This window comes from Ursus arctos, chromosome X (assembly GCF_023065955.2).
Source record: "Ursus arctos isolate Adak ecotype North America chromosome X, UrsArc2.0, whole genome shotgun sequence".
NCBI lineage: Eukaryota > Metazoa > Chordata > Mammalia > Carnivora > Ursidae > Ursus > Ursus arctos.
This window is the reverse complement of record NC_079873.1, coordinates 7007128-7030428: the sequence shown is the minus strand read 5'-3', so window position 1 is coordinate 7030428 and position 23301 is coordinate 7007128. Positions and strand designations below refer to the sequence as shown.

At 49.6% G+C, this 23301-nt stretch overlaps 1 protein-coding gene across 2 annotated transcripts in view; it reads right to left on the bottom strand.

Moving 5' to 3' along the window:
- Positions 1-436: 436 nt before the first annotated feature.
- CLCN4 (chloride voltage-gated channel 4) overlaps positions 437-23301 on the bottom strand; it is a 63810-nt gene continuing 40945 nt past the window's right edge. For both annotated transcript variants that reach the window (XM_026478153.4, XM_044391872.3), the window contains 7 exons: positions 21173-21379; positions 20970-21050; positions 19170-19715; positions 17466-17652; positions 15246-15644; positions 8002-8218; positions 437-1038 (listed from right to left, as the gene is read on the bottom strand). In XM_026478153.4, the coding sequence (XP_026333938.1) occupies positions 948-1038; positions 8002-8218; positions 15246-15644; positions 17466-17652; positions 19170-19715; positions 20970-21050; positions 21173-21379 (1728 nt within the window). In that variant the 3' untranslated portion in view covers positions 437-947. The remainder of the gene's footprint in view (positions 1039-8001; positions 8219-15245; positions 15645-17465; positions 17653-19169; positions 19716-20969; positions 21051-21172; positions 21380-23301) is intronic.

Genomic DNA, 23301 nt, shown 5'->3' with positions numbered 1-23301 from the left:
GTAAGTACTAACACTGGGTAGCCTGTTTTGACCCTCGTGTACGCTATTTGGAAATTAAAGCACACTTACGACAAGCGGGCAGCATACAGAATATGGCCCATGGAAAGTGCTGGACTGCTCAGTATGTAAGAACACAAGGGCAATGGCAATAAACAGGTGAAGCACGTGCAACATGTTTGCAACACAACGAGCAGGTGCAGATATCCTCAAAATCAGGATGAATCCCTTTGTATGGAAGGAAATACGGGCAGCACTAAACATGCCAGGAGTTGTTATGCAGTCCCAAGACGCTGGTCTTGCCTAGAGAAATGATTTCTTCATACTCCTCATCGCAGGAGACCCTGGATGTTGGTTCGGAAACTGACGGAGAAGCAAAACGCTAGGCTGAGAACAGGAGCAAGAAATGGGATGGTCATGAGTGAACCCACTGGCATACTTTTAGTTTTCACTATGTTCCAATTTAATTTCTTTTTTCTTTTCCAACAAAGTAAGTGCAAATATCTTTAGTCCGATTCAGTAAAATAGCAGCAAAACTTCAGGAACCAATAAATAAAAGATGCTGACAGGCCAGTACTCCTTTGCCTTTTGGACTCAAAGCTTCACAAACATCAGCCTTAAACACAATGGGCAAACGTTTCTGGACTCAGCATTTGTGTTCCGTGTCCTCGTACAAACCACATCGTTTACACCCACCCCCATGCCCCCAGGGCAGTTAATAAACTCATTAAGAAACACAGCTGGAAACTCATAAGGGGTTAAAGCTATAAAACGCCTACTCGTTGATGTCTTTTTTTTAAAAAAGGTTTCATCCTTTTCCCTTTCAAACAAAGCTTTTGTTTCCACTGCCCCCAGCGCATAATCGTTCATTAGGATAATAACATATCATTTGTTTATTTCTTTTAAAATGACACAGTTGTGTTTTTCTCAAAATAAATGCCACCTTGTTTCTAATTAAACATGATGGATTCAGGGTCCTGGTTCGCCATCTGGGCCATATGTCTCAAAACATCCTTTTTCGTGATGATGCCAAGAAGTCTCCTGGAGAAGAAACAAAATAGAGGAAAGGGATCAGCTTTGCAATATTGACTCATGCCTTCCCTAAACCCCAGGGCCCTTTCCACCCGGACACACAGAGAGATATTTCTCAGCTTTCCTTGCAGTTAGGTGGGGACAACAGAGTGGGCTCTGGCCAACGGCACGTAGGTAGAGAGGAGAGATGGCCTTCCCAGGTCACCTGCACATTTCCTGACACTCTCTCTCCTCAACTGGCAGCCAGAGGCAGAGGAGCCAGTGAAGGACTTGAGGTCACAGAGGACTGACTCAGGAAGCACCAGATTCAAAGACCTGGGGGTCCTTGGATGACAATATGGTGCAGAGCCCACGCCTGCTGAAACCCACACTGGGTGTGACGTGGGGGAAAATGAATCGCTATCGTGTTAGGCCACTGAGACGGCAAGCTTGCTAATTACAGCAATAAACCTACGATGACTAATACGCTCTCCTGAATTTCAAGCCTATAATCAGTTGAAAAAAGGGCTTGTGAAAGCTGTTGTCGAAACTGGACCACATCACAGAAATTCCAAGTATAAGGTATTTAAAGTATAAGATAACTGATCCTATTTTAAATCTATCACGCTGGACGGGCGAAGTTTGACATTCGTATCTCTGGCCATATATGTAAATGACCTCCTCTTCCGAAATTCCATTGCTTTCAACTTCCAAAAACGAGGCCTCTTACCAGGGTTCCTTGTGTCAGGCCCCCTAGACTACACACCGCACAACCCCAAGGAGCACTGTTCACAAGCGAGACAGTGTAAAGAGTGCCCGGGACTGCACAGGACACACTTGCACAACCATTCCCAGCAGCCCTTCCTCCATCTTGATTGTATTAACTACTTAAATGATCACCTGCTGGCACAAATCATGCCCCCTCGGTAAAGTAAAAGGTTTGAAAGAAGGGGATGTGCACCGTTTCTTTGGAGAAAGAAAGTTCCACTGGCCACATGAGTCTGCAAGATGCTGTTCACCCTATCACCAGCACACCCAAGAAATAAGAATGAGAAGTAAACAGTGTCAGGCTAACGCTGGAATACTGTGCAGCTATTAAAACGGAAGATTTCTACTCTGTATCTATATAACATAATGACATACCTCCAAATCAGAAAACACAAGTGTAATACATTGTGATTTATTTAGCTAAAGCCAAATCAGCCAAACTCATCTCCTGTGAAACAAGGGGATATGAAGAGGAACGCAAGCTTTCAGAGCGGCATTGGACTCAGTTACCTCTGGTGAAATGGACGCTGGGCGGTGAAATGGTGAGGCCAGAATTCTGACGTCTCTGTCCCTGACCACACTGGACCTTAACCAAGCCTGAAAAAGTGACTGTTTTCTGGTGTTAGTTTGCCCGCCTCTGACCCTGGTGGAGAGGGCGGGCACTACCTGTTCCCCTCCATCTCATAGGAACATCTTCGGGAAAGAGGAAAATCACAAGAGGGGGCCTGAAAAGCATGCGAAATAAAAAGAAAAACGACAACACGGATGTCAAAACACTGAGAGCACCAGGACTCTATCGTGACGGTCCAAAAAACAGGCGAAAGCGAGACAGAATCAGCAAATCGACATTTGCAGCCCCCAATGTAGTAATTAGTTTAGTCAGGAATTATCCATGGATTTCTAAAACCCTGGGTAAATGGTTGCTGGAAAACAAAAAATTCACCTGGTCTCAAAGGATCCCTCCACAGATTACGTGCAGAGAGAAAAATGTCCCTTTACAATGGAGGGCTCTGGCCACCACCACCTCATGTAAGTGGCAGAGCTTATCACCAACAAAGCTGGAAGAGCTGACGATATGACATCATCTATGCTGGCATGTCGCCAGAAACTGCTTCAACCAAACCAAACCACGCGGAAGCAATCAAACGGATTCAGAATGTGAGACTACAGATCCGGATTCTTCAAAAAAAAAAAATCTGTGTCATAAATAACAAACAAAAGGAAACTGTTCTAGATGAAAGCCTAAAGGGGAAAACAACCAAATGCAATGTGTGAACCTTGAAAGAATTCTGGATCTGAATTTGATATGAATTGGATATTGAATGACATACTGAGTCACTGTTGATTCCGTATAATTACAGTTTATTGGTGATATAAAATAATTTCCTTAACTCTCAGAAGATGTATGCTTGAGTCGTAACTGCCAAGCGTTGGCAGCAAACAAGATGTCCCTCAGTAGGTGAACGGATCCATCAACTGCGGTCCCCTCCAGACGATGGAATATGACTCAGCACTAAAAAGAAATGAGCTCTCAAGCCATGAAGAGCCATGGAGGATCCTTAAATGCATAGCACTAAGTGAAAGAAGCCCGTCTGAAAAGGCCACATCCAACTCTAGGACATTCTGGAAAAGGCAAAACCATGGAGACAGTCAAGAGATCAGGATTGCCTGGGCTGGCGGGAGGGACGAAGAAGCGGAGCACAGAGGATTTTTAGGGCAGAGAAACCACTCTGTGTGATACTCTAATGGTGGCTACAGGTCATTCTCCATTTATCAAAACCCATGGAATGTACCACACCAAGAGCGAACCCTAATGTAAACTAGGGACCCGAGTTAATGACGTAGCAACAGCAGTTCCTCAAAGGCAACAAATATAACAGATGCGAGATGTTAATAAGGGAAATTGAGGGGACAAGAGAGGATATATGGGAACCTTATACTTTACGTTCAATTTTTCTATAAACCCAAAACTGCTCTAAAAAATAGTCTGTTGATTGAAGAAAACAAACCCTTGTGGGAGAAAAGGGGTCCCCGGAAAGGAGAGGGGTGCTGGTGCAGAAGGATAAAATCAGGAATTGCTTCCTGTTCCGGCCGTTTAGAGCTACTTGGCTTCAACTGTGTTCATATATTACGTTAAATACATTTCTAAAATGTATCAAAATGCAGTAAGGTTGAAGATGTCCCGTGAAACAAGAGGCTGTTCTACTAAACCGGCCAAGTGGAGTCAGGGCGGGGACTTAGCTCAGGCGGCCGCAACGAAGCACCACGGACTGGGGGGCTTGACAACAGAAATGACTGTTCTCATGGTCCCAGAGACTAGAAGGCCCAGACCAAGGTGCCGGCAGGTTTGGTTTCTCCAGAAGCCTCTCTCCTTGGCTCGCAGTCCTCACATGGCCTTCTCTCTCGGCCTGCACATCCCTGCTGCCTCTTCCCGTCCTTATAAGGACACCAGTCTTATCAGATTAGGGCCCCAGCCTGAGGACCTCATTTCACTCTAATTACCTCTTGAAAGATCCCATCTCCAAACCCAGTTACGGTGGAGTGTGGGACTTCAACATACGAATTTGGGGGGACACAATTCAGGCCACGACGGTTCTTCCCTTGCATTTAAAATCGAAAAGGGCACTGGGTGTTATAGGCAACTAATGAATCACGGAACACTACGCCAAAAGCTCATGCGGCTAACGAACATAATAAAAAATAAAATTAAATAATCACATAGTAATCAAACGTAAAAAAAATCAAATAAAAAAGGGACAGTAAAAAGGCGAGCAGCTTGTGCCTATAATATGCCACTGAGAGAGCTGGGGTCGGAGGAGAAATGGGAGGCGGCGTGAGCAGCTGGGTTCGGGGGGACAGCTAAGGTGCGGTCCTCCGCGGTGGCGGGGAGGGCTCTGCTGCTGGTGATGGCCAACTAGCGGACAGCCGCTCAACTGACACGGCTCTGTTGCCCTTTGCCATTTTCTCCTTGAAAGCCTGGCTCAGGCCCTCGTCCTCTAGAACACCTGGGTAAAACCACCCAAATTGGATTATGCCCATGTCCCTGGTAGATGCCGAGCTCCTTGGCTTTATTACTTTTTAGACATCTTTTGAGCCTTCGCCAGGTCTCCGTCAGAAAGACGCCCAGTAAGACAGTGATGAAGTGAATGTTACTTTGAAAAAGTAGGACCTGTTAGTGTTTGCAAAGCCACGAGGACTCTACCACACGCGTGCGCACACGCACGCACTCACACCCCCCTCCTGTATCTGTAGAGCCTGGTCGTGTTGCCTTTCTTCACCCCGGAGCAGTCTGGAGCACCTCCTCTTAAAGCTCTGCGACTCTAATACGGCCACGTCCAGCGGCTCACAGTGTTTCTGGGGAAACACGAATTCAGAGCGGTCTTGGGTTCGGGCATAAACTATGCCTTGGCCTACAACAATGACTGCACAAGAGGAAAGCTGATCACCCACCGGAAGGAGGCGACGTCAAATCCGGCAGAGACCCTTAGTGGCGGGACATGTCCCACTGGATGTAAATCAAGTGTCTGACCTTCCAGTCCCTTTGGGTTGCAGTTCAAGTGATTCGAGGGAATGATAAATGGCCAATCTATGGCCATGAACGTATCCAATTAGAATAGCTGGGCTCTTCTGAGAAGGCCACTCCGTCCAAGTCCTGGGGGCCCACCTAGCAGGCTTGGGGAGATAGGACTCAACCTCCCCCGCCCGCTTTGCCTTTCGAGATCCTCTGTGGGGAAGATCCCCCCCCCCCCAAATGCAGGTTTAGCCCCTGGAGGCTTCGTAGACTCAGGCCTTCTGGGGACAGAGACTTCTGTGATTCCTGGTGTGGTTTCGTGATGAACTTGGAGCCCTGAGAAATCCTGCAGATGCCGCAGGTCCACAGGACGAGCTGGGGCTCTCGCCGTGAGCAGGGAAGGCACATGGTGACGGAACACATCACAGACGCAAGCCGGCTCAGGACGCGCCTGCCCTGGCCGAGAGCCCGGGAGATGAAAGGCCCGCAAACGAGGAGCCCTCGCCGGCAGTAACAGCGGCATCTGTGTTTGTTTAAAATATGTAGAGCGAGAGAGAGTGCGATTTTGTTTTCTCGCAGAACATTCGGAGCCAATTTCAGCACCCAGATCTTCACAGGAAAACCTCATGGGGTTGCGTGAGGTGTGAGCGGGCGTTAAGGGCAGAATTTCCTGCCAGAACTGGAAATTCCAATGATAACTGACATTGGATTATTATTTTAAAGGAAAAGAGAAACTGCTATGCACTTGAGACGCCACGGGTGATCACAGTGGTATTTATGCCGAGTGCTGGAAATTCAAGTATGTAAATGGGCTGGCTTCAGCGTTTTGCAAAGTGGAGTCCCAGAGATCAGCAGCGGCACCCGACAGCTTGCTAGAAATACATATTCACAGGCCCCCCCAGACCCGAGGGGTCAGTAATTGCAGTGGCCCCAGCACTCTCTGGGTTTAACCTGGAGCTTTAATCCTCTGGGGGATTCTGCAGCCCACTGAGGACCTTTAAAAATCACCAGCAGAAGTGATCTCTAGCCCCAAACGTTTATTTGTTGCCTACCGATTGTCCCTCCCACGTGCAACACAGCCCCCCTGGCTGCGATCAGAGCTGAGGACGCGTGCTGTGCAGGCTAGGGGTTCTCTGGGTCAGTGTGCACATTCGGCCCCTTGCACAGCCAGGACAGGAGGAAGGAAGTGAGTGAGTGAGGAGGGCTCACTTGGCTGTTCACGGGCACCTAGTCCACAGTCACTGAGTTCCAGAGAGAGTGACCTTCTGGGCCAGTGAGTCTTTGTTGCAATGCGGGCCGTCCCATGCACTGCAGGCTATCGGATAGCATCCCTGGTTTCTACCCACTAAGTGCCAGGAGCATCCCCTCTCTCTCCAGTTGGGACACCGGAAATCCTGGGGGGCAAAATCACCCTGGTTGAGAACTGCTCGGTTAAACTGGAGTGTGGGCTCTGCAGTGTAAACTACATCCGAGCGTTAAGGCCTCCACACAGCTAGGGTGCCAGTGTCTCTACAGCCCCATTCCCACCCTCCTCCCCTCAAGCCTATAGAGGAATATGCTGGGCGGACAACCCTAGGTTCCCAGCTACCCTGACTGAGCCAGTCTCTTCCTCTACCCAAGCCTCCAAAGCCGTGGGATTTGGGGTGCACCTCTGAGCTCAAAGAATGGCCCCTGGGGCACAGCACCTCTCACGCCATCATGAACCTTTGATCTTTGCAACGCTCGTTTCCTGGCTTGCGGCAACACAAAGCAAAAGTAATATTGCCACGGCAGAGACAATGCCATGGGGCCACCAGACCTCCCAGCTCTTGGGGAACAGCTGCTTTGAAAACGTGAGGTTGTTTTGAACAAACTGCTATATTAGGGAAGAGTCTGAGCATAAGGCAAACCTCACATTTGCTTATGGGTCACGCCATCCATGAGAAATTCCAGGTGAATGTAGAAAACTGCCCGCAGAGGACCCCAGGGGCACGGGAATACAGCTGGCCCTTAAACAACACGGGTCTGAACTGCATGGGTCCGCTTACATGCAGATTTTTTTCAAAACATACAGAATAGTACTATAAGTGTATTGTCTCTTCCTTATGATTTTCCTTACTGTAAGAATAGTGTCTATAATTCACATTCGGACGAAGTACGTGTTAATCAACCGTTCACGTTACCGGTAAGGCTTTGGTCAACAGCAGGCTGCCAGTGGTTAGGTTTCTGGGGAGTCAGAAGTTCGGTGTGATTTCTGATGGCGCGGGAAGCTGGCGCCCCCAGCCCAGTGGCGCTCCGGGTTCCACTGGACACAGGTCGCGAGCTGCAGCCCTTACGGCCCCCACTTCTACACAAAACTTCAGCGCTCCCGCAAGGTAGAGCGATGTGTTAATCGTAGCATTTACGTAGTTCTTAACCACTGGGCCCGCCCCGGTTTTCTCGCGAGCCTGTGCCTTTCACGGCCGCTCCTGCGTGACAGCACCGCACGCTGTACTTTCTCCCCGAGCCAAGTGCCACCCCATGGGGGGGCGGGGGGCGGAAAAGCAGCCCAGATCCTTCCCCTTTGGCTCCTGCCCTTTCTGACTCAACCCTCGGCCTCAGGCCGGGAGGCTTCTCCCGCCTTCCCGCCGCTCCGGCTGCCCCGCGAGGCCGGGGACGGAGACCGTGACTCATTCATCTTGGTCTCGGACTCCGGCCAGAGCCCAGGTTCCGTCGACGGCCGCCGGGCCACTCACCCGCTCCGCGTCACCAGGCACTGCCGGAGCCCCAGCTTCCGGAAGATGTCCACCACCGTCTCCATGGGGGTGTGGTCCGTGACCGTGAACGGGCTGAGGTTGAGCACGCGCCGCAGCTTCAGCGGGTGCGGGCTGTTGGCCGGCAGCTCAGGGGGCTCCTCCGTGAAGTACATGATGGAATTGCTCACGATGCCCTCCTGCCTCTGTCTGGCGTTCTCTGGAATGGGTGAGCGGGAACAGTGAGGACACAGAGGCCCTTGCTAGCAAGCCCCTCCGGCCCACACCCACAGGAACACACGTTTTCCCTCGATCCGCATCCCAGAATCCCACAGAGAAGGGGTTCAGAGGGCAAATGCCACGTTCCTAATGAGGGGCTTCAGCCAAACATCTGTGAAATTGGCATCTCTCTTAAGCTAATGCCGTGCAAGGGTCCCCCTGCTGTGACGCCATCACTCATTGCCAAAGTCTTGACACGTGGGCCTGAGCAGGGCGACTTCTTTGGGAGAAGAAGACTTCTTTGGCCTCCCCCTGGGCCCTCTACCCGTGCTTTCCTAACACTCCCTCACCTCATCATGGGCTCAAGTTGAACATGACAAGAAACCTCGCTTAGCTGCCCAATGACCTCAATAAGTTGTTTTTCTTTTTTCCTTCTTTCTTTCTCTTTCTTTCTTTTTTTTTTTTTTTACAAACTAACTTTTAACTGGCCCAAATGGCATTATGAATCCTAAAAGGAACAAAAACCAATAGGACCATCATCCCAGGCTCACAGCCCAGAAATGCAGCTTAATCCCAAATATGACCCTTGGGACCACAGAAATAACTCCAGAAAATCCACATTCCCCCCACCTCTTGGATCTTCTCTCCTAAAAATGGACCATTTTGTGGATTCGTCAAAGAAAGATAGTAAAACTGTTATGGTAACAATTAGCCTCTTTCTATCTGTAGGCAAGGATATGCAAAAGCAAGCCCCCAAAAAGTAGGGTAACAGGAACTCATTAGAAATACAGCTTTATGCAGTACTAGAAACCCAGGCTATTTTAAGTCACACATGAAATAAATCCATCGGTCTCAAGATATTTCTCCAAGGCGATTTTCCTTCTGTTGGAATTTTAATCTTTCTTTTGGTTCATGGGAAAAGGTTAGGAAAAATGTACAGTGAGGCTTGCCTTAAAATGGATCCTGGTTTCTATAATACATTTCTTGCCTTCTCAAAGACTACTATTCACCTATATTGTTCTTTAAAAAATAAAATTCTAACTGTCTGCTCTAAGGCCATTTATCGCAATAGAGTACTCTAATGGAAAACTGGCAGCATTCGGGGTCAGGCTGAGTTTGAAAAAGGGTCTCTGTTTAAAAGAGGAACAACGGGCCCGCTGGGCAAATGCCGGCACAGTATGTGGGTCAGGTTAAATCTCGTTACATCAAATGGGACAGGATTCAACCACAAACATCAGATGACGCTGGGGCACAACATGTTTTCAAGTGTGGATGCTACATGATACACACTGCACATTTCTCTCCTAAATCGAGATAGTTCCGGCCCGGAGCACTGAGGCGAGGAGGCAACTATCCACACATACTTATGTGCTGCTCTAATATGTGCTATTCTAACTGCCTGCTCATCAGGATTGGATCAAGCCACAAACCTCCATCAAGAACTGAGCACATGATTTGCTGAACCCCTCATAAAACCAAATACAACTGAGTAAACTGTCAATCCACTAATCAAAATAAATAACCCCCTTCTCTTTCCTCTGAGTCTCCTAATTGGGTTAGAAGCCCTGATTCTAACAGCAGCTAATTCAGTGATTCCCCGCTCACCAATACATTCCCAGTGCCTGGACAACGCCTAGTATACAGTAGGTACTCAACAGATATCTGCCAAATGCATGCTGAATCAATCACAGGTGAATGAACGAGTAGTTGTACTAAACATCAGCGTCCTTGGTTCTGCCTGCCGGGCGGAACAGAGCCTACTTCACATAGGAGACACGAAGAAGGAAAGCCCAGGAGCTGTTCACTGCCGAAAAGAATCGAAGGCACCCGCTGGGCTCAGAGCCAGAGATGTGAGCCATGTTCCTTGCAACTGCAAGAGTGGCAACCGCTGCTCTCTCTGGAAGGGCTCTGCTAGGCCACTCTGGAACTCTACTATCAAGACTTATCTGAACCCTGCAAATGGTGGGAGCGGGGGGGGGGGGTGCTACGTACAGGCCAATAGCTGATGAAAGGAAGAACCATCAAGAAAGCTTTTTGCATCTCTCTGCTAGGGTCAACCATGTACTCCCGGTTTGGACAAGAAATCTTCATCGGTCACCACAATGTCTGCAACGAACTACAGCGTGCGTGCTCGCTCACAGAGGGCGGAGGCTGGCTCCTGCCCCCACCCCCCAGCCTCCCAACGACGAGAACAGTGCCAGCACACGGTGGGTGCACAAGAAACAGTCCCCGTAGGAAAGCTTAACCCAACTCCCCACCCTGCCATGATCCAAGGCTATAAGAGTGTAGACTCCCAGAGCCCAGGGACTCATGGAAGCCCGTGTTAGAAAAGAAACCCCCCAGAACGCCCCACGTTTACATATGTACAAGACCCAAAAGGTAAGAAGGAAAAGCACCAAATATTAACCATGGCCTTCTATGCCGTTGAGAAAGTGGGTGCCTTTTTTTATTTTCCCTTTTGCTTCTGCTTTCCCCAATATTCCATGAATGTGTATTACTTTTAAAAAATGGGGGCGCCTGGGTGGCTTCGTTGGTTAAGTGTCTGCTTTTGGCTCAGGTCGTGATCTCCAGGTCCTGGGATCGAGCCCCACTTCGAGCTCAGAGCTCAACGGAGTGTCTGCTTCTCCCTCTCCCCTCTGCCTCTCCCCTAGTTTGTGCTCTCTCTCTCTCTCAAATGAATAAATAAAATCTTGAAAACAAACAAATTAATTAATAAGAATGTAACAAACTTCATTTTTAACTGTTTTAAAGATCAATTAAGCTGTTCTTAATATAGGAGGTTTGTTATCTATTCTACCAGAACTGGTATCAGTGGCCACAGCTCCTGAAAGACAAGGTGCATTTTGTGAATACCTGCTAAGGTACACTTTCTAGCGGACGATACGATGACAACGCCAAGCACGGAGCGGGCAATTAAGAGTGCTGGTAAAGTAAATTTCACAAACTATGACAGACCAAGCAATTTTAAGGCTGGAAATAATCACATACTCAGGAAGCTATTCCCATGGCTTTTAGAGCAACGGTTCTCAACTGGGAGCAATGTTGCCCTGACCCTCGGGGACATTTGGAAATATCTGGACCTGATTTGGTTGTCATAACCGGGAGATGATACCCAGGACAGCCCTCCCGAGAAAGAACGACCGGCCCCAAATGTTAACAGCGTTAAGGCGGAGAAGCTCTACCTTTGGAGTCATCACGTTTTTAGAGAGATAATACTCTCCCATCCTGTTCGTCAAAAATGCTCCCATGTAACAGATCAACTTATAAAGGTTAAAATGGGAAACTGAAAGCAACGATAGTGGTGGTCGGTACAAAGAAGATGTGATAAAGATAAAATAAAAACTATTTAGAAGACAAACCAGATGATTTTAGGAGAAGTTACAGTTCGCTGCAGCACGGAAAAGTCCCTCTGCACATGTGTTTCAAGCCCCAGCAGAAAGCAGATGACACCGCTGTTCGCCGTGGCCTATTCCAATCACGGACGGCCCTCCCAGGGAGAAACCGCGTTACCCCTAACTAGCCCTTCCAACACATCTGAGACTTTGCTCAGTTCCGGACGCAGATCCCTTTCTGCAAGTAAGCACCTTCCACATGCTGGAGAATCGTCATTAAATCATCCACCAGACGAAAAAAATGAGGGTTCCCTTAACTCTGGCCTGTGACTCTAACTTTCCAACCCTTTAATCATCTGTGCGGCTTCCCGCTGAGTCCTCTCTGAACCCGTCCTCACCTAATTGCAGAATTCAAGACTAGAAGAGTCTGAGCCCTGCTGAGCCCAGAAAGAGCCTCCAATTTGCAAACAGCACCGAGAGCCAAAGTCCCATTTACTGGGAATTTGCACATGGGTCACACGCGGCCCCATGTGTCAGAACATGACGGGGAAGTGCGCCGCCTGTGCTAGGTGGGCTAACCGCTCCCTAACAAGGACTTCGGCTATGGTTTGGTATTCCAGAGATGGCTGGAAAATGACAGAACGCTTTCAGCTTTGCGTGAGCAGTTGCTACAGCTTTTTTTTAAAAAGATTTTACTAATTTATTTGGGGGGGACACAGAGAGAGCGAGCACAAGCGGGAGAGAGAAGAAGCAGACACCCCACTGAGCAGAGAGCCCGACATGGGGCTCGATCCCAGGACCCTGAGATCATGACCTGAGCCGAAGGCGGACGTTGAACTGACAGCCACCCAGGCGCCCCAGCTGCTACAATTTTAACATGATATGTAAGGAAACCCCTTATTTGCCTCATTTACCATTCTTACCCAAACTATCTTGGATCTATACCTATCTATAATCTTTGCTCCTAATTCCCCTGAAAATGAAACTGGCATGAGATAGTCACTAGCTAAATGCTAAAGGCATATTTCTATATTCACAAAAGGCCCCATAATTCTGCAAATACAGGTCCACCAGGGTTTGTCCACCAGGGTACAGGGACTCTTCTATTTCCACAGATCAGGAAAACAGCTTTTCTGATTGCTTAGAGTGAAACACTCCGTGCGTTTTCCACAAACCATGTAAACCGCAGCTTCTATACTATTATCGGTCTGATTGAAAGCATATAGGTATTATTTACACGGCGTGTTGCCTCTTCAGACATTCCAAACATAGCTTCTGAGAGCCCGCTCTGTCGGCAAGCTTAAATTTCTTCACTAACCAGTTGACGACAATTACTGCTTCCCACTTGATTACAGTAACGGGTTTCAGCAAAATTAGTAAGCTGTCTCGTAGCAGGTGTGCCTGGAGCCGCACAATAGGTAAATAGATCCAGTGACGTTACTTTAGTTTTTAAATTTCAGCGTTTGCTTAAAAGATTTTAGGGACTGAATAAGTTTTCAAGGCTGCTGACTACACTATTTAAAAACAAACCCAACCCTGCTCATACAGCTAAAACAAACCTCATTATTTATAAAGCAATATTTACGCCCAAAGGCACCTACCTGTTAAGCAACAGGACCTATAATAAAGAGAAGCATCACTGAACACATACGCACAAATGTGCTGTTGTGTCTAAAATATATACCCAGTTGTTGCTTTGGGGGAGGTAAATACGTTTGAGCAACAAACTAAAATTAGAGGATACGGCTTATGCGAACTTATTTTTTTTTTAAAGATTTTTTATTTATTTATTTGACAGAGAGAGACAGCCAGCGAGAGAGGGAACACAAGCAGGGGGAGTGGGAGAGGAAGAAGCAGGCTCCCAGCGGAGGAGCCTGATGTGGGACTCGATCCCAGAACGCCGGCATCACGCCCTGAGCCAAAGGCAGACGCCTAACGACTGCGCTACCCAGGCACCCCCAAACTTATTTTTATAAAGCCTTTGATGAAACTACTTTTAAAGATATTTGAAACGCTATTTAACATCACAAAGAGATTTTAGAAACTGAAAGGGAGCCTTAGAAATAGTTAACCAGGGGCGCCTGGGTGGCGCAGTCCTTAAGCGACTGCCTTCGGGCTCAGGGCGTGATCCCAGCGTTCTGAGATGAGCCCCACGTCAGGCTCCCCCACTGTCAGGCTCCCCCGCTAGGAGCCTGCTTCTTCCTCTCCCACTCCCCCTGCTTGTGTTCCCTGTCTCGCTGGCTGTCTCTGTCAAATAAATAAATAAAACCTTCAAAAAAAAAAAAAAAGAAATAGTTAACCAATCGCAGGGATAAGCAAAGGGTCATCTGGTGAAGGTGTGTTCCCAGTAGGGCATGCGCAACAAGACCCGGGCAAGTCCCACTGGCGAACTTCTTAAACACCCTGGAAGCCGACATACGTGGTAAAGTCATCAAGTGTCCACACGAGCCGTGTCGTGGGCCCCAGCCGGCCGTGAGATGCCGGGATGGGGAGATCACGGCAGCAGGCGGGCTGACCAGGACGGCACTGGCCCCAGCCATGCACCACGGGGTGGGGGGCTCTGCTGGTCCCTGCCCTGCTGCCTCACGAGCGCCGGTGGGACTCTACCCCGAGGGGGTCTCCGAGGCTCGCTGTCCTTCTTCCTAGGTCTCCACATGGCTCACACCCAGGCCTTTATCCTGGGACTCCCACCTCCCACCTCCCTGTCAGTGCAGGCATCCCTAGGCTACGGGGCCGGCAGGCTTGCTTCTCTGAGCCCCCTGTCTTGGGTACACCGCACCCAGGCATTGCCCGCTCACGCCTCTCCCGACTCAACAGGCTGCCCCTCGGCCCCGCCGCTTCCAGCGAGCACACCAGGAGGAAAAGCATCACACAGAACTGACCTGCGTGGGCCTCTGAGTAGTGGAGTGGGACATAATGCCACCAAGCGACGTGAAGGGCTTGTGCGGTGCCCAGGGAGGCGGCCGAGACAACCCACCCGCGAAGCCGGGAAGCCTGCCTGAAAGTCTGTCTCTGAGAGCAGCTCCCCAGGGCCAGTCCGGGCTCCCCCGCCCCCATTCTTCCCAGCTTCACGTGACAATTCCCTAAAAAGGCAGCGGCGGCAGCGGGCCACGTAGCAGGGGTGGGCCCCAGAGGCCGCGTGCAAACGCCGCGGTCACTCTCCGGCCAAGCGGGTCTCTCCCTAGACATCGCTCCTCACAGTGGGACCTAGGGACCCACAGCAGCAGCATTAACTGGGAGCTCGGAGAAAGACAGTCTCTCCAACCCCCCCAAACCTACTGAGCCAGATCTGCATTTTATTTTATTTTACTAGTTTTTAAAAATTTTATTTATTTATTTGACAGAGAGAGAGAGAGACAGCCAGCAAGAGAGGGAACACGAGCAGGGGGAGTGGGAGAGGGAGAAGCAGGCTCGCACCAGAGCGGGGAGCCCGATACGGGGCTCCATCCCAGGACCCTGAGATCACGCCCTGAGCCGAAGGCAGATGCTTAACGACTGAGCCACCCAGGTGCCCCGAGAATCTGCATTTTAACCAGATCCCTAGGGGATAGGAATAGGCTCGAGAAAGTGTGAGAGCCCTGGCTTAAAGCCCTCTGACCTTTGCAGTCTCTCTGACCTCTTTGGGAATTGGGGGGGGGGGGACAAAGGTGGCCATTGGCCTCTTAGTACAGGACGAGCTTCCCTCTCTCTACTCACTTATTGCGAGAATCAGTTCCCTCCTCTGGGCAAATCCAATGAGGCGCTCGGAGTCCCTGGAGACCACCACGGGGAAGCCGTTGTAGTCGGTCTCCTTGATGAGCGTCTCCACGTCCTCCACGGTCATGCTGTCCTGGGTGAGCACGGACAGAGGCGGCTCGCCCCGCCGTGGCCGCATGACGTCGGTGGCCAGCGTGCGGTGGGTGAACTCATCCTTCACATCCAGAAATGGGTACCCGTTTAAGTGGATATGCGCCTCGTAGATGCCTTCTTTCCCAAAGGCATCGGCTACCCACTTGCTGGTCACGGCTGCCGCCATCAAGGGCACGATGTACTCCAGACCACCCGTTAATTCAAACATGATGACCACCAACGACACCGTCATCCGGGTAACTCCACCTGCAACCAAAGACAGGAATACAATTCTGGAACTCAACTCCAGACCCTCAAGAGGGCATGAACTGTGGAAATGGACAAGCTAGCTCTAAATTCTCCAGACACCTGTTCTGAAGAGAGAACATGCTGCCCACGGCAGACTCTGGAACGCTGGCGGGGCTCTGTTCAATGCAGGCTTACGTCAGGGGGCCATAAGTCACACCTGACTGGGGGGCTCTTCTTCAGTAAGAAGACAATTGAGTTGTCTCTTCACCCAAGACCACATGGCTGGCTTTTTGGTGAGTGGATCCTACATAGGCTTTGCAGGTTTCTGACACAGCAATGTGGCTCTGTTCCAGAACCCCATAAGCTGGGAAACTGTAGAGATTCTTAGTGGCTATGGACAGGACAGGGACCCAACTTTCTGTCCTTCGGTATTTAGAAGAAGAATCCATACCAACTCCTACTAGTCTTTCAATGAGCTTGAACTGGAATTTCTCGACCTCAGCGCTAGGAACACTCGGGGCTGGATCATTCTGGGATGTGGGCGCTGTTCTGTGTACCGGCATCCCTGGCCACCACCCGCTAGATGCTGGTAGCACCACCCCCAGAGGGGTGACAACCAAAAACGTCTCCTCCTTTTACCAGTGTTCCTGAGAGGCACAACTGCCCCCAGCTGAAAGCCCTATTCTAGATGGCGCAGCTGCAAGATGGTGGGGACTCCATCGTCACCCTGGGCCCTGAATGACTGAGTGGAGAAAAGCCCTCTACTAACTCACATCACATACACACTCACACACACACACACGCGTGCACACACATGCACACACGCACACGCAGAGTCGATTCTCATTATTCATGGTTATGATCTAGAAAGTGCCACAAACACTGAATGAGCAAATACTGAATCACCGCCCTAGGGGAAATTCAAGGTTAGGTTTCTGCGAGCTTCTGCACACAACATCTTGGTCAACCAATCTATAATAGAGAACCTTATTTCATGTGTATTTCTATTTAAAGACACCTTACTTAATACATGTAGATGATTCATTAGCATTGAACTCACAGCCAACAGCGCTGTGACTCCTGCCTGAAAAGACTTCCCCGACACACCCCAGCCTTCCTGTGCTTAGGATCACAGACGGACTTTAGCACTATGGTTGGGGGCCGTTTAAAACAACAAAACCTGGGGCGCCTGGGTGGCACAGCGGTTAAGCGTCTGCCTTCGGCTCAGGGCGTGATCTCGGCGTTATGGGATCGAGCCCCACATCAGGCTCCTCCGCTAGGAGCCTGCTTCTTCCTCTCCCACTCCCCCTACTTGTGTTCCCTCTCCCACTGGCTGTCTCTATCTCTGTCAGATAAATAAATAAAATCTTTTAAAAAAATAATAAATAAAAATTAAATAAATAAATAAATAAATAAAACAAAACCTTTCACAAAAATGCAAAAAAACATGGCACTAAATAGACCACAAAAAGGATACTTGCGTACAGTATCCCAGCTGAGACAAGGGGGTGCGCCTTCACACCTCGTTCCCCCGGAGCTGGGAACATACATGCTAGACACCTCACGCATTCCACAGCAAGTAGGCAAACTGCCATATATGGCTCCGCGAATAATGAGAACCAACTGCGTATCATGAGCAAGATATAAGCCTTGATGCGTTAAGCCACTGAGATTTAGGCCTTACCTGCGACAGCAACACAAGCTGGCCTATGCTGAGAAGGCCAACACTCAAGTCCACGTCCTCCTCACCGGTGCCCTAAACCAGAGCGGCCTGTTGGCGGTGCATGGCCTAGCTCACCTTCCCTCGGCCCCCCTGGCCCGCCCCACCTGTGGCTGTACCTAGGCAGGCGGCTGCTCCCACCATGGCATAAAGTCCGGGGGTGACGCAGTCTGCTCCGGGCCTGCACCAGTTCCTGAAGACGATCCAGTCATGGTGATGGTAAGCCAGCTGCTCCACGCCGATTCCCACCATCCTGCCCGCCATGGCTCCCACGGCCATGCTGGGGATGAAGAGGCCTGAGGGGATCTCCAGGGGGCACACAGGAAGAGAAGTGTGAGGGCGGGAGTCCGCGGGCCGCTTCCCCACTCCCAGTGAGCAGTCCCCCCAACAGGCTGGCATCGCACTCGTCTTCGGAAGAGGCGCAACGCTTCCAAACAGGGGTCGGGGGGACAAAGCGGGACAAGTGACTTCACCCATTTATCAGTCTTATCTACGGTGACTTGGACGGAGTGCAATTTTACACGTTCGTTTCCTCTCCTTCAAAAGTGGGCCTGGTTCTCCTGCTGGGGATTAAAGAATGATACGCCCCACTGCGAATGACATTCACAGTGAACGTCTGTCCCTCGAGACACTCCCTGCCTTCTCTCTCCCCTTGCGCGCCATTCACATTTGCTTTTAAAATTAAATGTCAAGCCGCAGCATGAGAATGGAAAAGAAAGGCGTGCGACCGTTCACAGGTCAAACAAAGCGGCTCGCTGCAGCCACCCTGCGCCTTCGGAAGCTTTCCACGGGCTCACTGTCCCCATGAGTATACAGTGGCCCAGCATCTGCTGCTCCCTCTTCCTAACGAAGTGTACTTTCCAAGAAGGATTCTGAATATTTTCAAGCCCGGTGAAAGGCGGCAAAGAACGAGACTATGGAAACTAGAAGATCTTGGTGGCAATGTGTTTCACACTTTGCTGTGTGGAAATGTGCTTTCATTTATCTGGCTATGGGACGTGTGCTAGAGAACGTGCCTGACTCGCCGTGTTCACAGACACTGCCCAGCATCCTGCCAGCCGTGCCTGGGAGCTGCCCAGGACGGTCATCGATCTGAGGATGGAAGCGGATTTGTAACCGAATTGCAGGTAAGCTGGGATCCTCGAGGATAATTTCTAGACTTTGAGGTGTTCCTGAAGAAGAAACTTCCTTTCTGAGTGGCCCCTGATTCCTAGTCATTTAACTCCCTGTAACTGCAAAGTAGACCTCCCCCAGCGGGCACCAGAAGAGGCTGCTGGCATCTTCCTCGGACACACAAATAATCCCTTTGCTAGGAACGATGGGTGGGAGACAGTTGGCTGTTTTAATAAAGTCCACCCATCCTCGCCCCTAAGGCAAAAATTCAGGTTTGTGTTTGACCATTACCCACGCAAGTACACAGCTTCCTAGCCTTTTTTAAGCGAAACAAATCATCAGAGTCCCGCACAGAAGGCAACGGCAGCGCAGCACTACAGGGGCTCTGCAGGGTCTGAAATGTTCTGCTTCGGGTCCTGGGTGCTCATTACGCAGGCGTGCATTTTATGGAAACTCCTCAAGCTACACACAGCTCGGTATGAATGGCGTACTCTGCGCCTTCGCTTCTTCACCCGTAAAATGATCACAATCTAGAATCGCTTCTCGGGGCTTAAAAAGAACGTCAAGTGCCCCGCATGAGAGAACGGTCAGGAAAGGTCAGTCCCCCTCTCCCTCCCCGTCACCATTTTATTCTGGCGACGAGGGTGCCATCCCCAGAAGGAGATGAACTGCCCCCCCCCCGCCCCTCAACCTCCTTCCCCTTCACTGACCTTCATGCCAAAGGTAAAGATGGTAATGACGATTTTGAAGATCAGCGCGAGGGCCAGCTGCCACATGGCCGTGTAAACCCCGACGCCGGCCGGCCGGTCCGGGATGTCATCCACAGGCCGTGTCATGTTGGGGTCGTTGATGTAGTCACAGAGCTGGGAGGACTCGAGGGCCCCGCAGTCATTGAACAGCTCGGAAATGAGCTCGCTCGTGCTCCGGCGCGTGTAGGGATTGGGGTAGGCGATGATGGCTGTGATGGCGGTCACCACGATGACCTCCAGCACCGGGTACTTGCCCAGCCTGGTGGTTTTGCGCCTCCTGCACCAGGCAATGTTGCAGCGGATGAAGAGGGTTCCCCACAAGCCTCCGAAGACCCCGAGCAGGATGAAGGGGAAGAGCTCGGCCATGTACCAGGGCGTGTGATATTCCACGTAAAAGAGAACGAGACGGCTGTTCCCAAAGGGATTGATGGATCGCAGCGTGAAGGCTGCCACCAGGGCCGCGAAAAAGGACCTCCACAAGGTCTTCAAGGGAAAGTAGTAACTGACCTGGGATGAACAAGGAGAAAATGAGACTGGCCAGAGCCCCAGCCGCTGATCGGCAGCCACCCACTGGCGCTCAGTGGGACAGTCACACTCGGACCAAAGATGGGCAGGAACTGACTTCCTCGGGCTAGGGTTCATTACCACCAAGACGCACCAACGAAGCTATTTAAAGGACTCAGTGTCTAAAAGTCGAACGGATACTAGGTCAAGATGTGTTTGAGCTATTTTTTAAAAGAAATGAAAATATTTCATTCTAATTCTGCTTATGTCACAAAGACCCTCCTAAAAGCAAATAAACCTCTGGATTTGATTCTACAGACAACGGAATAGGTCAAGGGTTGGAAAACTCCGGGCGAGCAAATGTATTTGTATGGCACATGAGTTAAGAATGGTTTTAACATTTTTAGAAGGGGGGGTAATCAGAAGGGGGAATGAAGCATGAGAGACTATGGACTCTGAGAAACAAACTGAGGGCTTCAGGGGGAGGGGGTGGGGGAATGGGATAGACCGGTGATGGGTAGTAAGGAGGGCACATATTGCATGGTGCACTGGCTGTTATACGCAACTAATGAACCATCGAACTTTACATCAGAAACCAGGGATGTACTGTATGGTGACTAACATAATATAATAAAAAAAATATTATTATAATAAAAAAAAGAATGGTTTTTACGTTTTTAAATGCTTGGGGTCAAAAAGAAATATTTTGTGATACTGGAAATATTCAAAAGAAAACCGATATTTTGTGACATGTGAAAACTGTATAAAACGCACACTCCAGCATCCGCAAGGAAGGTTTTATCGGAACACAGCCATGCCCACTCATGGGGCTGTTGTGTGCGGCGGCTTTCCCACTCCAATGACAAAGCTGAGGAGTTCCAACCGAGCCCGGAAGACGCACAGAGTCTAGACTGTTTACTCTCTGGCCCTTTGCAGAGAACATATGCTGACCCCTGGAACAGATCCATTCGGGTTGCCAAAAACAGAAATGCCTCATTAAGTTGGTTATGAGAAAGAGAGATTGCAAACTTCAAAAAACGAAAAAAAAATTACATTGGCACTTTTAAAATAATACTTGAAAACACATTTAACGGCGAAAGTCGTGGCTTCTTAATGAGCTGCAGGAATGTGGTCACTACTCCTTCCAGTGCTGTCCTCAAAGGGCTACAGATGGAGGCCTCCCACTGTGCTAGCCATCCACATGTTCCTCAGCCCCCCGAAACCACGAATCCCCCCCAACTCGCTGCCCCTTCTCACCTCCTCAAGACTGAAGAGCACGCCCCCGATTGGAGCCCCAAAGGCAACGGAGACTCCAGCGGCGGCGGCGGCAGAGAGCACCTGCGAGGCAAAGAGCTCTGTGTAAGCCCCCAGCCCCACCACGCGAACCTGCGTGTGCAGGTGAGCCGGGACGGGGATTCCAGAAGAGGCCATCAGTGCAGACGGGAGCAGAGTCTGCTCACCTCGCGCCTCTTGCCCTCGTTTTTGCTGTACTTGGAGAAAAGGCTGCTGAAGAAGTTGCCACAGCAACAGGCCACGTGCACCAGCGGCCCCTCTTTCCCCAGGCTCAGGCCGGAGGACACCACCAGGACCAGGGTGACAGTCTTGATCAGCAGGGTCCACTTCCCCAAGTAGCCCCTGATGATAAAGCCGCTCAAGATGGTCTTTATCTGAGAAAGGGATAAAGAAATGGGGGGGTAATCAGAAGGGGGAATGAAACATGAGAGACTATGGACTCTGAGAAACAAACTGAGGGCTACAGAGGGGAGGGGGGTGGGGGAATGGGATAGGCTGGTGATGGGTAGTAAGGAGGGCACGTATTGCATGGTGCACTGGGTGTTATACACAACTAATGAATCATCGAGCCTTACATCGAAAACTGGGGATGTACTGTATGGTGACTAACATAATATAATAAAAAATCATTATAAAAATAAAAATAAAATAAAAATAAAAAAATAAAATAAAATTAAAAAATGGTCTTTATCTGAAACAGGATGGAGAACGAGGGAGGGTGAGCCGCCTCGATGCCACAGCGAGGGAACTAACTGCCTGGCACTAGACTCACCCGCTCATACCGAAGAGAAGCTCCTTTAGTTTTGGGTTGGACTAGAATTTTATATTAACAGAATTTATAATAACATATTAATGCTAACTTGAAACCATTTGATGCATAGCAAACCTTAAGAATTTCTAAAGTTGGGGCGCCACCCGGGTTAAGCAACCGACTCTTGGTTTCAGTTCAGGTCCTGATCTCAGGGTCACAGGGTCGAGCCCTGCATCGGGCTCCACACTCAGTGCAGAGTCTGCTTTAGACTCTCTCTCTCTCTCCCCCTCTGCCCGTCTCCCCCCCCACCCCCGCCCCCCACACACACACTCTGAAATAAATAAAGAAATCTTTAAAAAAAAAAAAGGGAACTTCTAAAGTAATAAGAGATCATAATGAAGACTGAAGAAGTGATTATCAGGGTCTCAGTTTCTTTATGGCATTTTATCCTGTTCCTATTACCCTCTGTTGTGTTGAAGAGAAACACGTATCTATTGATTTTCAACTGTTAATTGTTGATTATCGGGGGAAGTCCAAGATAAGGAAACAGAAAGCTGGCTAAGCTCTGTGACAAGCAAATAGAACAAAATGTCAACTCAGCCGTAGGTCAGGGTCGGCAAACTATGGCCCAAGGGCCAAATCCAGCCCACTGCCTGTTTTTGTATGACCCACGAACTAATGGTGCTTTTAACATTTTTAAATGTAATTTACACACAAGACTACTAGCCTTTTACTGAGAACAGTTGCTAGATTTTACCTCTCGGCTCACAAAGCCTAAAACAGTGACTCCCTGCCCTTTACTGGAAAAGTCTGCTGACCCCTGCTGCAGGCCAGGGGTATGGGAGTTTACTGCCCCATTATTTCAACTTTTCTGTATGTTCAAAAATACTCTTAACGTGATGTTGGAAAAAGACGACACTCAACATTCTGATAACACATCTCCAGGGGATATAAAGATGATTGACTCTGGAACAACTCCTTCCCTTCCGTCAAATCCTGCCCTCTGGGATTGAGAAGGACTTTGACTACAGGTAAAGCCATCCTGCTCCATTTTCAGATCCTCCACATCTTGTAAATGCCAAACAAAAGCCAAATAACGGCTTTCCTTGTAAAGGTGCAGTTTGCATTACGCTTTTAGAATTCAGCTGGGTGCCAACCTCAGTGGTGAATCTCATATATTGGAGTCCTCTTTACCCAAAACCCCTATTCTTTGGATACAGAAGCATCACCAATGGGTAAATCATTTTTTACCTTCAACCTCTCCCACAACCGGCTGAACTGGAGTGAATGTTTACTGTGTGAGCTGGCAATTTACAAGCCTCACTTGTTAGTGAGTCAGCCAGTGAAATCTGCGGTCCGTTTCTGCCTTGCGGCTGCATAACACAACACAATGGGACAAGGTTCTCTCTCATCGGTGTCGGGATATTTGCGTATCTTCAAAGTGCCTCCTAGTGGACATTGCTCTGCCGAGAAATCAACGTCTCAAAAAGCTATGACGGTCCTTCTCAAGCCCTTCTCAAGGCCTTGGCGCTCACTGGAATCACG